The 14,200-nt window shown below is 42.6% G+C and overlaps 1 protein-coding gene across 1 annotated transcript in view; it reads right to left on the reverse strand.

The window, feature by feature from the left end:
* Window positions 1-431: 431 nt before the first annotated feature.
* The window catches only part of PKD1L2 (polycystin 1 like 2), a 38,102-nt gene continuing 24,333 nt past the window's right edge, over window positions 432-14,200 (reverse strand). The window contains exons 27-42 of the mRNA XM_018085602.3: window positions 13,998-14,197; window positions 13,616-13,842; window positions 12,878-13,091; window positions 11,726-11,927; window positions 10,705-10,936; window positions 10,200-10,296; window positions 9,637-9,777; window positions 8,765-8,950; window positions 7,593-7,920; window positions 7,361-7,494; window positions 6,320-6,447; window positions 5,846-6,006; window positions 4,321-4,531; window positions 2,899-3,000; window positions 1,583-1,714; window positions 432-770 (exon numbers count right to left, since the gene is read on the reverse strand). Coding sequence (XP_017941091.2) covers window positions 645-770; window positions 1,583-1,714; window positions 2,899-3,000; window positions 4,321-4,531; window positions 5,846-6,006; window positions 6,320-6,447; window positions 7,361-7,494; window positions 7,593-7,920; window positions 8,765-8,950; window positions 9,637-9,777; window positions 10,200-10,296; window positions 10,705-10,936; window positions 11,726-11,927; window positions 12,878-13,091; window positions 13,616-13,842; window positions 13,998-14,197 — 2,821 coding nt within the window. The 3' untranslated portion in view covers window positions 432-644. The remainder of the gene's footprint in view (window positions 771-1,582; window positions 1,715-2,898; window positions 3,001-4,320; window positions 4,532-5,845; window positions 6,007-6,319; window positions 6,448-7,360; window positions 7,495-7,592; window positions 7,921-8,764; window positions 8,951-9,636; window positions 9,778-10,199; window positions 10,297-10,704; window positions 10,937-11,725; window positions 11,928-12,877; window positions 13,092-13,615; window positions 13,843-13,997; window positions 14,198-14,200) is intronic.

Genomic DNA, 14,200 nt, shown 5'->3' on the forward strand with positions numbered 1-14,200 from the left:
GAGCCGCCTGGATACAGCTCCGAGCCCCCGCCGCGCCGGCAGCGGGGCCGGGGCCGGCGTGAGGGAGCCGCCATCTTCCCGTGAGGGAGAGCGACAGGTTTTAGGCAGACTGCAACAGACGCTCAGTGTTTATTAAATAAATACAGGTGTCAAATCTACAGCAAGCGCACGTGGGACGTTTCGCCTTAGGTTTAGCGTTATTTCTTCGCTGTTACTGCAAAATAACACGCTGAGAACGGCTCGCTGGTGGACACCGCGTCATTCTCCCAGAACGTTCTGAGTTGTGAGGGACCCACACCGATGATCAAAGTCCAGCTCCTGGCCCTGCACAGGACACCCCCAAAAATCCCACTATGTGCTTGAGAGCATTGCCCAAAGGCTCCTTGAACTCCCTCAGGCTTGGGACCACGACCACTGTCCTGGGAGCCTGTTCAGTGCCCGAGCACCCTCTTTAACATTTTCCTTATGTCCAACCTAAACCTCCCCTGACACAGCTTCACGCCATTCCCTTGGGTAAGCCCGTTCTAGTGAGAAGCTGCGATAACCTAAGCCTAAAACCTAACCTAACCCTAACCACTGCAGCTGATAGCGAACGAGTAAATATTTTGCCCACAAGCAAAGTGACTTTTCAATGTGGTCGTCGTTCACTCGCTGACAGGTTGCTCCAGCTGCCCGTCAGTGACTGGCTTCTCTTCCTTCTTGCATTTAATCCCGAAGAAACTGAAGAGTTTCATTAGCATTAGATCAACAATCTCCTCTTCTTCTGAAGCCTGAAATAACAACAAGCAGCAAGTTACTGGGATGCACAGACCAGAAGTGGATTCAGTCGCAAGACAAAATCTCTGCTTGAGTTGAAATAAGCCAACTTTCACTCCCAGCAAGGCATGAGTGGCTGCCAAAGCAAAACTTGCCAATATTTTTATCCAGACAAAAGCCCCAGATGAGCATGGGCACCACAGAAATTTTGGCTCTGTCAAAGCCCATGGAAATCTTTCTACAAGAGCCTGGAGTTCACTTGCCAGCTCCTATACAGCCAGTGGTATGTACAATGAGCCACCCACCATTTCTAGATGAAGCAAATGAGAAAAACTGAATATCTCTTGTCTTCTACCAACCACATCCTTTGTTTTCATCTCTTTTGACTTTATTTAAAACATAGAGGAATTCTGGGCAGTACTGGAGTACTAAGCTGGATTTCACACCATGTTATCAATAGCTTGAATGGGTCAGGCACTCACAATGAGAGTTTTAAAAGGAGCTGTAAAGTCCTCATGCACTTCAGCAGCAGTTTTGGCACTGATTTCAAAATAGCTCAGCACAAGTCTAAGCACAACTTTTTGCTGGGTTTAGTATGTGAAGAGAAGGCTACAAATCAGATCTCGTACTGCATCTGAACAGCAAGTCGTCTGGCCAGGAGAGGACAGCGTCAATCTGGAAAATCTGAAGTGTGCTTTCTCAGCAAATGTTGGCTTCTTAAGAGTTGGATTGAATTTACAAGGTTTTCATCCATGGCTGAATACGTAAATCATGAGCAAGCACTGAACAATAAACATTAAAAACAGGAGAGTTTAGATGAACACACCTGGTAGTGCTTCTGCTCCTCACTAAAAGCAACCAGAATCACCGAAATGAACAGATTCAGTACCACAAATGTCATAAAAATGATGCAGGATCCAATTAAGAAGGAGCCTAAAATTGGATTGTAGTCCAAGACCTGTATAATTCGTAAGGTAAGACATCATATTGTGATTGTAACCACAAACAGACATACATACGTATATACAAGCAGTTAAGACCCAAAAAGTTTGTCTTTCTGAAAATCCCGTGTCTAATCAATTATACCATGTGTATTATAAATATATATACATTTTCTCCTTCAGCCACTGTCATGTGTTAATATGATATAGTAAAAATATGATAGAATATTTTATATATATATATATATATAAGATTGGCAATCTTATATATATTATATATGTATATAAGATGGACAATCTTTGGGGGTTTTTTAAGTATTTGAATTTGATTGTAATGGTATGAAAGTTTCACATGACAGTTGACAAGCCTGGAGATCTGTTTATCCACGGAACAACTGAAGCTCCCTCACACCTCAGCTTCCAAAGTACACATGAAATCTCTTAATGCATTTATTTTATTTTATTGTATGTTTTACAGAGAAGCCCAGTCAGACCTTCTTAGACTCTTAGAAACCAAGGGTTATGAAAAATCCAAACCCCTAATTTTCATGTAAGCTACAACACAGGAATATATTTCTGTGATTAAAATGAGTGGGATGTAGAGGTGAAAAACTTTATGCCCAGTTACTGATCTTCAAAGCCACCCATATCCTACTGGATCCATGGTCTAAAAACAGCCACCAGGAGGACTTCACAGTCAGAGATGTCCAAGAACTAGCTTGCTCCACAAAAAAGAGTGTTCAAAGGATATTGCAGTATTTGAAAGAACTTAGTGAAAAAGTCAAGAACAATAAAAACCAATGTAACACAAAGTTCCCCTTGCCTTCCTTGGGAAGCTGGAGGATTTGTTCAGAACAAACACAAGGCATCACTCACATTTCTATCTCTAGCTTTCTAAGGAAATTGCTCAAAACTTTCTGTAATGAATTAGTAACATCTCTCTAGTTGAAATGTGGGCAGGTTTCTCAATGAAAGGTTCATTATGAGTCTCCTCATGGTCAAAATGGGATGCAAGAGAGATTTCACTTGGTGTCTTTTTCTTGATGAGAAAAGGTGGCTGCTTTAGGAAGCCATGGAGCTTGCAAAATTATATTAATGTTTAACACTAATTGGAATTATTTCTATTTGCTGGGTCAGAGCATATTTGGTAGCTGAGATGCTAATTATATGGTGATAAACTTCCCAAAATTAAAAGTGGTACCTCTTCATAGTTGAAGATTCCCAGCTGAAGACTGACCATGGTCTCTGCTGAATCAAAGAGAGTTTTGTAAGAGTAGAGCTTCCAGCCAAATATCAGGTTTGCCTGCAGAGGACAGAAGTCACATCCTGTGTCATGATCAGAGTCCTTGCTGCAAAATCAGCTGATGACTTCTGTATTCAGAGAAAACCCTCCCAGCTTGTCATTGGAGCCATGAAGCTTTTTGTGGTTTGGGTTTTTCTTTTATTTACAAGCAGGGGAAACATCAGACAAGGTCACAGAAGAAGCCTAACCTAGAGCTAGAACTGGATTCACACTTTGTTTAGTTTTAAGACCTTTTATCATGGATATGAGAATGTCTTATATCAGCTCAGCTTGCCACTAGATATGTGAAAAAATCTGCAAATACATGACAAAAATCATGAAAGTAATTTAGCTCGTCTTCAAGGAGCAGATTTATCCCTGTCCAAATAATTCATAGGCACAAACACAGATCCTTCCAAACAGGCAAGCTCCTTGTTTGCCCTCAGTAACCAAGATGCTGATTTGTTAATTTATACCTTGAGGGCCTACTGTGTCTGATTTAAATGAAGGCTGCTGCAGGCTCACCTTTTTCTCACCCCTCTGCTTCTTTCTTTCACAGCTCCATCACTCTCATGATGGGACAGCAGGCTGGGCCATGGAACTGATCTCATCACTTATTTTACCTGGTAGGTTTGTGACCACACCAGTGCCTAAAGCTACTCAGTTGCCTGAGTGTCAGTGCTGGAGGGAGGGATGAGGGACACCAAATCAGGCAGTGTGAGTCTGCAGCAGGTCCTGTTTGTCACAGGACTGTCCTTTATGGGACAACTTGGATTTGGCTCAGATGGTTTCCACTTTTTTAGTGACTCTGGAATTAATTTGCTGAATTTCCCGAATTGCCCTGCCAGAAGATTTACACAAAACATCTCAGTTAAACAGTAAATGTACATAAATAGTTGCAGTCCAAGCATTCTTTAACCTCGTTAGGATGAAAATATAATTGTATTTGTGTAATAAATATTCCTGCAATAGGCAGAAAAATAATTATTTCCCACTTATAAACTAGCCAAACAGAAAATAGCACTTGCTGCACTCTCCACATAATAATTTTATCCAGAAAATTATTTTTCCTGTACTTTGTCATATCTATTATACATAGATAATATCTTTTTTTCATCTCAGCATTTATTTTTTACTAAATTTTGGTTTACAAAGAACAGACAAGTGTGTATTTTAACTTCTCTTTCACACATACAAGCTGCTAACCTAAGATTTGGACAGACAGCTCTATTCCATTTTACATAGCAAAGCCATGTTGCTTTCAGCATCCAGAAATAAATCATTTAACCTGACAGTCCCTGGGTGCTGCCTGCAGACAACAGAAGGCACAGGGGTACTCACAGCAATGGAATAGGCAAGGAACATGATTGCAATCACAGTGATGAATCCAGAGATGTCACCCCACGCCCTCCTCAGTGTTGAGGTGATCATGTTTAGTTTGGGGTTGAGCCTGAGGAGGTGCCACAGTTTCACTGTGGAGAGGAGCACCAGGAAGGCAATCAGGTAGCCCAGAACTGCGTCAGCTCTCGCTGTCTCACTGAAGCTCACAGAGCTGTTGGACAGAAGGGAAATGTGTAACAGACCATGCACACAGAGTCCTTTGAACAGCATAAATGGGTGTGCTGGAAAGGCCAATAACTCTGTCCTGGTTTCACTGGAGACCTAATGAGTTCCTGCTGGAGTCTTCCCACCTGTACTTCCTGCTGTGCACACACAAAAAGCTCAGTTGTGCAGGGCAGAGTTGGTTTTTTTTAATGCTTTTTTACAGCATTTTAGCTGTAGCCTAAATGCTGCTTATTTTTATCAAGTCATAGTTTAAAGGCAACTAATGCAGCTTTTATAAGTTGTGTGCACAAATAGAGAGCATGACATATTCCTGTGTGATAAACGAGTGCTGCATTAGCAAGAATGTAGCTGTCAGGTTAAAGAAGTGCTTGTTCTTTCTGCCCTGTCAGCATTTGTGAGGCTGCATCTGGGATTCTGAGCCCAGTTTTGGGCTCCCCAGTGCCAGGAGTCATTGAGTCCAATGAGATGGTTGGGAGTGGGGGCACAGGACACATGAGAGAAGGGTGTGGGAGCTTGGTTTGTTCAGTCTGGAGCAAAGAAAGCTAAGAAGGCCTCCAACTGCTGTCTCCAGCTATACAGTCAGTGGTTATGGAGAGGGTGTAGTAAAACACTTCCTGGAGATGCCTAATGAAATGACAAGTGATAATAGCTACAAGCTGCAGCAAGAGGAATTCCAGAAGGACATGGAAAAAACAGGTTTTTTTTCTCCACAATGAGAGTAGTTCAGGGCTCAGAGAGGCTGTGGAACCTCTGTCCTTGGAGATACTCAACCAAACAAGACCACGAGCAACCTGATCTAACACCAAAAGAGGGGGTTGGAACAGAAGCCTTCAGAGGTCCTTTCCTTCCTAAATCATCCTGTGATCCTGTCACTTCTGTCCTGTGTGACTATATTTTAACAGATGTTATAATTTCCCATTCTGTACTAAATAAGCCATTATTGTCCCCTAACCAATGGCTTTTTACAACAAAGAAGAAGGCAGATTATGTGCTTTCTGGGTGGATGTCCTGTGGCAGAAAGGCTTGTTGGTTCACAAGAGGGTGATGCAGACAGGAAATTAGCAGCTAGAAAGGGAAACTTAGTGCTCAAGTCTGCTGGATTTTATTAGAGAGGTATCAGAAGAAAATCCTATTGCTGACACAAATCTAAGCCCTGAAACACTTACAGGCTTCATGAATATACTCATATGGGATAGCAGTTTCTAGCACAGACAAGCTGCTGTCTGGGAAGGGGAAAAATAGATTTATTTCTGCATAAGTAGCAACAACAAAGGATGCATTAAATAGCATTAGTACATACTTCTCTTTGTGTTCCTGGTAGTAACTGATGTCTCGGGTCCCAAGGATTGTCCTCTTCACAAACACTGACAGAGCACTCCAGCTAATCAGTATAATGGCCATCTCCAGGAGATTCCACTTGCTGTGGAAATATCTCCATCTCAGACTCTTCATCAGTTTCCCCTGTGAAAAGAGGAGTTTTACTGTCTCAGTCTCATGACTCCAGATCATATAATACCTCTAAAGATTAGGGCAATTCCCTCGGCAATAAAACAGACTACTGTGCACCAATAAAACTCCAGCTTGCACTAATTACTCATTATCTTTCTCAAAAGAAGCATTCCAGCCAAAACAAGTGTTGCCTTCCCATTATGGGATTTAATCTTCCATTGGTGTGGCAGCAGTGGTGCTTCTGAAATCAAGTACAGTCACAAAGTTTTTGTAAGTGAAATCCACCCCAGACACAAGGTGATGCTGAACTTTCCACTGGCCTCACCTGTACTATCATGTAGTACCCAATAAAGAGGAAATAAATCCCTTCTGCTGCAACCACAAAGATGTGGAGGCTGTTGGTGTAGGGGTAGAGCCGGACACTCTGCAGCTCTGCACTTGTGAAGAAGGCCCCTGAAACACAAACAGGGGTCACCTCAGGGCTCTGACAGTCACACCTCTGTTCTCATCCCAACACTCAGTTCACCAGTCAGACTTCGGTACTTGCTTTCACATCAATGTGAGCCTGACTCCAACTATCAAACTGAGATTTAGGCTTGATTATATGAGTAACCTTCTAAGTGTTCTTTGACATTTTCCTCAAATAGGCATTTCAGGCAGTCAGTGGCTTTCAGAGTGGTAGTGCTGTCTTGTGTCACAGCACAACACTAATCCCAGCAGGGCTGACTTTGGATTGGACTGCAAATGCAGGACTGTAGCAGGGGGACTTGGAGATGTAAAGCTGAATCTTGTTCTAAAAGGAACATGAGCTCAGTTTTGCAGTCAGTTTTGGTATTTTCCAGCACCGGGCCAGACCTGAGGGAGGCTGCTCCCAGACCATTTGTTTTTTTTTTTTATGGCCTTTAAACCAGAATATGGTTTCTCTGTTCTCTTTGTTGTATCCAGGTTATGTATTATATGATTACACAGCAATATACTGGAAGTCATCTGGAACAAAAAAGACAGACTGTTATTTGTACTTTTTGTCTTAACATTGTATTGATTAGCTGAACAGATTAGGAAACAATTTTTTCTTGTTCTTCTATAAATTCTGGAGGATAAGTTTCAGTGCCATGTTTTCTTCATCAGCAGGTGACCACAGCATAAGCAAACATAAGATATTCCATTTTGGTCAGTATTACTGTGATGTTGCATTTTTCCTTAATGATTTATATAATTTGCATTGATTCTGTCATGATTAGATTTATTAAAACCCTTCTGTTTACTGAATAAAGAACTAGGAACACACTGACAACATATAAATCCATCTTCTATAGATGCACTGCTTGCTGTCTTCACAAATGTGTAACTTAAAAAATGTGCTCACCCAAAGCATTGCTCTCAAACATCAGGCTTATAATGCAGAACAGGTTCACATTGGCATTGTAGACTGTAAATTCAACAAACACTGCTCTGGTGAAGGTGTCCAGCCAGACATTGTTGAAAAGGTATTGGAGAATTCTGCCAAAAAAATGTAAAGCCAGTGATCCAACTCATCCAGGACAGAGACAGTATCACAGGGAGGAGACACTGATAACTTCCAAGAATACAAGTGGTACCTGGAGGCATTCCCAGGATCAGTTCCCAGGTGAATCACGTATCCCCCTCCACTGTAGGTGGCCAGTTTACCCCAGCTGGGCTGCCCTCTCAGTTTGGACTGACTCTGATACTGCCACGCTGAGCTCAGGTCAGAGGAGTTATCAAAGACTGAAGAATTCCAGTGTTCCCCATAAACTGCTGTATCTTCTGTCTGTAGGGAGTATGGAGCATGGCATTCCTCAACTACATGCTGGAGTTTGGGAGAAATAGGGCAGGTGTCTCCTTTCACTCTTACTTGGCGAATTCGAGCACTCCCCACCAGCTTGGAATTGCCATCTGTAATGAATCCTAAACAGGAGATGGAAAAGAGCAGCACTGGCAACATGGCAGAACTAATAATATTTCTTCATTTCGTTTATGATTCACTGATGCGGTAATATTTTGCTATATATTCTTTTCTCAGAAACACTGTAAGCAAAATAGTCATGGAAATGAAACCCTCATGTTGATTGGAACTGAGTTCTTAAAGAACATCCAGAGTTCAGTATCACTACCCATCTGTATTTTATACAGAAGGAAAATGAGGCCTGGGGGAGAAAAGTGACTCACTTTGACTCCCACAGCAGAGTAGCTTTATGCAGTGTTCCTGTGGCCTGTCATGTCCAAAGAACAACTCTGCTAATGTATTTCAGTATTTAGCCTTAAATGTGAGCTGGAAAATGGGTCAGATTTTTCTGCATGTGGCTACATAGAGAAAACACGGTGATATTGCATAATTTGCCTTCACATTGACCCAAGCCCTGATGCAAACAACTCTCCTGAGAGAAGCTTTATGGTGCCACCTGTCTGCCATTCTCTTTTCTGGGTTATGGAAAGCAGCTTGTGTAGAACTGAGGCATATCTGAATATGTGCAGTACCTAATGTAAAATGTGAAAAATACAGCATTATAGTGCAGAATTTTTGGTTTATATTAAATACAAGGAAAATATCAGGGCACATTTGACCTGTAATCAAGCTGTGGGGGTTTTGTTATCCACTAGTATTCATATTATCATATTATAAGAATCCATGCTAGCCTTGTACTCTGACATCTCTTTCTCCACTCAAATACACCTGTGAAAGTTAGGGATATGTATAAAAGATTATGCTTCACAATCTGGCAAGCTGATGGGAAACAGTGTGACTCCTCACCTTTATATGATCCATAAAGGTTTTTGAGTAAGGTGGTGTTTGCCCACGTGAAGAAATCCTGGTAACTGTAGACATCGTGGAATCCAGCTGTAAAGCTGTCCTCAATGTGTTTGTTCAAATAGTAGGAATTGGGATCTCTCTGCCCATAGGCAACCAGTAACAGCATCCATAAAAACCCAATATAGGCTGGGAAACAAAACAGGAAGAGACAGCACATGTGAGATCTGAATTAACAATGCTGTTCAAAACACACTGCAGGAATGATTACTGCTGTCAGCACCTGTCAGGCCAAGGAGGTGCTTTGTAGACTCTGAGTGACCAGTGCTAGTAAATGTGCATGAGCTGCTGCAGTTTAACTGTTTCACAACTGGAGTGTGAGCAGCAGTCAAGAAAACAAGAGGGAAGGCTGAACAGCAGTTCAACAGCTCTAAATAAAATAAGTAGCCTAACTTTGTTCCCAGTGAAGTTGAGGTAATTTTTGCCATTGATTTCAGAGGAAATACAACAAGAGTATAAGTCATGATCTATAGATACTACTGCTTTTAGAAAGATGTCCTTCCTCTGCTTTTTGACTTCAGCTTCATTTAACTGTTGATCTCCTCATTCTATCCTATTTTTGTTTTAACCTCTCATGTGTCTGTGACGTGTTTCTTTACCATAAAATCAAGACTTAGCCACACTTCTACCTCCAGCTAACATTCCCACCTCCTTGCAGCTCCAGCTGCCACAGAACAGCCTGTCTCTACATCACAATGGCTGGCAGAAAGCTGAAGATGTGCCAAAACTTTGTCACCCAAGAGAACAATATTTTCACTGCTGTAAAAGTACTGATGAGTACTACTGAATAAAGCAAGTAATCTAGGTATGGATACCCAGGATTTCTCGGATGAGGGCAAATGCTTTCTGCTCCTTCATGCAGCTGATTTTCATTTTTTCCACATCAGCTGCAGGAGGTGGCCGGTAAATGTTGCTTCTGCTGTCCCTTCGGGCTCCAAAGAGAGGGTGTGAATCACCTGAGAGGGAGAGCAGTAAACCCTGGGATTAGTAAACAGATCATCCATGTCCTGCTTTTTGTTTCTTTGGACATTCAAAGGAAACATTTCTATTTATTGCTTTCCCTTAGGAAACAGTTCTGCAGGATTTATCCAACCTATACATACAGTGGTCTTTATTTTTTTCTGCAGCTGACACAAAATCAGTTATTTAGGTTTGTTTTCACTTCCACTTGATCTTGGGAATGCTGATGGGTAGGTAGGTAGTCATAATGCCTGTGGATTTAGTGATTTCTGCTAACACTGACAGCTAAGATTCAGGTATGTAAAGATAACCAGTGAAGTTCTCAGCTGAGCTGAGTCACACATTTATGCATAAAGCACTCCAAAAGCTTGAGAATGCTGCACTTTCTTTAATAATATCTCACTTTACCAGCACTTACCTGGTGCAGATAAAGGCCCATCAATAGCTGGGTTTTCTACATCCTCATGTTCCACCTTCTTCAGAACCAGAGCAAAAAAAGCAGCAAATCCCAGCACCTGGAAAGAATCAGCTATAACTCACCATATGCCCATTTCATATAAAGAAGTGCAGGCCACTGATCCCTTTGGATCCAGGCACTGCAGAGAACAACTGCTCTCTGACTGTTGAACTCCTGCAGCTGAAGCCCTTAAACGAGAGAACAGTGCACAGTGACACATCTTCCCTGCTCAGAAACCTCATCACCTATTAAACCCTGATGAAAAAAGGGAGATGAAACTAATGGAGGTGATGTCAGCAAAAGACAACAGAACTCTGCAAACCAGCTGCTAACTCTTTGTTAAGGGCAAAGGCCTCTCATTTTATACCTTAGATCCTGTGGTTCTTTAGAACGTGCTACACTGTCTTCCTGCAATGGTAGTAGATGAGTTGATCTTGGCCAGTGGTTGTATTTCTGAGGATCTCACCTTTAAGGGCTGTGTGATGAAAAGACTTTCCAAGAAGGAGATGACCATGGAGATCAGCCACTTGATGGAGTTCTCCTTGCCATAGTGCAGCCCATAGAGCATGGTAAAGAACCCAGACACACCACTGGTGGCTGCCACCAGGAACCACCCGATGAACACAAACCACCAGGGCAGTCCTTTGGAAGAAACACTCTTCTTGTCATCACCGGAGAAGTTTGGAGTAAGGGACCACCTTGAGAGTCAACCAGAAGAGAAAACATCAGTCTGTGGTAGAACAGGAACCAAAATCACAACCATCAAGTCCACTGGGAACAGGCAACATCTTATGATTTAAAACCTCAATCAAAATATTCTGACTTCTTTTAACTAATGCAGCTATGTAGGATATATGGATAGCAAAAAAACGGTGAGCAAAAATGAGAGGAAGTGTGCAGAGATCAGCTAAAATCAAAATAAATATGATGGGCTTATTTACTCCTCAGTTTATGCATAATTGAACTTCCAGTAGAATTATTGACAAAGAAAACCATGAGTGTATTTAAGCTGCTAGATGTGTCTCTTGTGATCAGCATAAAGGCCAGGGAGATAATTAGAGCAATTGTTTTTGATTCTTCCAATTTAATTATCATATTTCACTGCACTATTTTTGTCTGCTTATTAATTTTTCTTTATCCATACATTTTAAGAGACTTCTGTGACTTTGAAGCTTGGTGATTATCCCAGCCCTTTACTATCATGTGGCATTGTGTTGTAACTTTCCATTTTGGAGGCAAAAATAACAAAGAGCAATGATCTGTCATTATTGCCTTTGTCTGCAGTTCACAGTGCGTGGAAATTTCTTTTCTACAATGGCATAATAGTAAGACTTATTTTTACAGCTATAATAATAGTCATCTAGCACATATTAAGCAGTAATTATTTGGGCTCTGTCATCCTGACCAATTTTGAACTCATGAATTTACTTATACTGAGAGTGAGATGAGAACCAGGTTACCCCTCACTGGTGGACGCTGACGAGCACATTCGGGGCTCCAGGAGGTTCTTCATGTGCTGAACCTGATGAACAGCTTGTGTGTAACTCTGAGGCACCTGGAATTTATGGGGCCCCAGTAATTCCAGCTCCATCTCCACATGCTGGAGCTGTGTGTACAAGCAGCGATTGTAATCACTGTATTTCGGTCGCTCACAAATTCTCTTCTCTGGAGTTGGACTTCTTGTTTTTTCTGCAGGCAAAGAATTATTTATTTGCCTATTGAGAAAAACTATGCCTAGATTAAAATAGTGTTCAGTACAAAGGGTAGTAGAACTGGAGCTAAGGATTATGAATGTGACAAAGTGAAGAGTAACATGTCAAGGGATGTGTAAAACCAGCTTTAGTACTAGAGCTTAATACTCTTCTGCTGGAATTGTTGCCAGAGGGCAACTTAGTTAAACAGGTCCTAAAACCTTAATAGAGAAGTTAGATCAGATCAACTGTTAATTTGTTCATCGTTTCCCTGTGCAATTAGTAGCTTGGTAGACTCATTGGAAAAGACAAATATGAGTCTCAGTGAAATCAGTTAGATTGTTTACTCATATATTCTTGTTTAATTGAAGATAAATAAATGCCTGAGTTGAGAGTCAAACTGAAAGGAACAACAGCACAAGACCAAGAGGAAAAAAATACAGGTTAAAAAACTGTGAAACAACTGATATTCATGAGTCTTTGTGCTGGTAGATACTGATCCTGCTCCCAAGACAGACTGCAAATATTTAATTCTACAGTGTAAGAAATAGAGATTTCACAGTTGTCTTTACTCAGTGGGTGCTCTGTTGTGCACAGTGAAAGGACAAGAGGCAATGGGCACAAATTAAAATATGGGAAATACTTTCTGAACAGGAGAGTATTGTGAGGACTGTTGGACACTGGAGTAGGTTGATCAGAGAATTTGCTGAATCTCTGCCCTTGGAGACATTCAAACCTGACTGGATTTGATCTTGGGCAATCCTTCCCCAGCTGCCCCTGCTCTGAGCAGAGTGGTGGGACCCAGAGATCCCTTCTAACTTCAGCTGCTCTGTAATTCTGTAACTGCCTCTGAGTCAGAATGTAAGAAGAGCTTGGGTCATCCCATCCAGTGCTGTCCTCATTTTCACTGCAAAGGCTTCAGAGGGCATTTCACAGTCTGTTGTGTACCTTGCATATCCATAGAACCTAAAGTGACAATTAGAGGGCCATCCTTCTTGCTCCCATCATAAAACCCTTGCCCAGCTCTGTTCTGCTGGCAGATGATGTCCTCAACCAATGACAGAAGGGAGTTGATGTTTGTTGCTTTTCCAAGATCTGATGCTGAGGTGAGAGGTGGAGTCTTCAGGACTTTCAGGAGTGAGTTGGCAATTCTTCTTATGTCCTAGGGAAGACAGAGCAACACAGCAGTGACTCTGGCTGCAGTGGCTTAAGCTGATGTGATCTGACAGCACCACTGGCTGGGAGCTGCACCAATTGCTAAAATCTCCAGAATGGATAAGAATAGCACATCCCACACTGCTGGATGTGACGAGCAGGTTTCAGTGAGTTCAGTAAGACGGCTTTCAGGGTTCAAAAGGACAGCTTACCTGCCTGGGGACCTAAGCTGAGAAAGATGGGGTCTGTGATACCTTTCATCTTCACCGTCTTGCTTAGTGTTTGCTTTACCCCTGAACACAGTGATTTGGTTGCCCAGTAATTGTGCAAGGGCTGGGACGTACAAAGGCAGCTCTTCACAAAGTCGTGGATGGCATTTAGGTGGGCAAATGAGAGCTTTGCACCCGTGGCAATTGGCTTTTCTCTTCAGACTGGCTGAAGGGCATCTGACAGGGAACATTTGTGCTGTGGAGCCAGGGAAGCCGGTAGTGCGTGGCACCAGAGGGCAGTGCAGGACTCGCAGGGACTTGCCTTTGTCACAGCCTCTGGAGTGAGCGAGGCAGCCTGGGTGACCTCTGGGGTGAGGGGTACGCTTGGGGACACTCGGCCATTCTTCCCCGGCTTCCTCTGTCTCCCCTCCTTGGCTGGCCGGGGTCGTGTGTTCCTGAAGATCTGCACAATGAGCAGGTTGATGGGGAACATGAGGAGGGAGCTCTCAAAGCCAATCATCACTTCCTGCCATGTGAACTCGATCTTACCTGTCAAGGTCAAACAGAGGGGAGGAGGAAAAATAACCCCATGAAAAATAAACCATCCGGTTTATCTTGTGAAAAAGCCCATTTGTTCAACTCTCCCGCTTCTACATTCTGCTGTCTCTCTATTTCCCTGGCCAAGCAATGGTGAGGTTTGTTACCCAGATCCATTTTCTGCTCGGCTGGGTCCTTTGGCACGCCCCAGAACATGATGCTGGTCAGCATGGTGCACAGCAGCAGGGAGAAGCAACACGACACGCGCTGGGCGCGCGTGAAGGAGCTTCGTGGGGAGCGGCTGAAAACAGAGTACCAGATGTGCCCGTCCTGGAAATCCCTGGAGGTCTTCATGAAAAACAGATTGCTG

The sequence above is a fragment of the Manacus vitellinus genome, unplaced genomic scaffold (assembly GCF_001715985.3).
Source record: "Manacus vitellinus isolate BGI_N305 unplaced genomic scaffold, ASM171598v3 scaffold_10_pilon, whole genome shotgun sequence".
Taxonomy (NCBI): domain Eukaryota; kingdom Metazoa; phylum Chordata; class Aves; order Passeriformes; family Pipridae; genus Manacus; species Manacus vitellinus.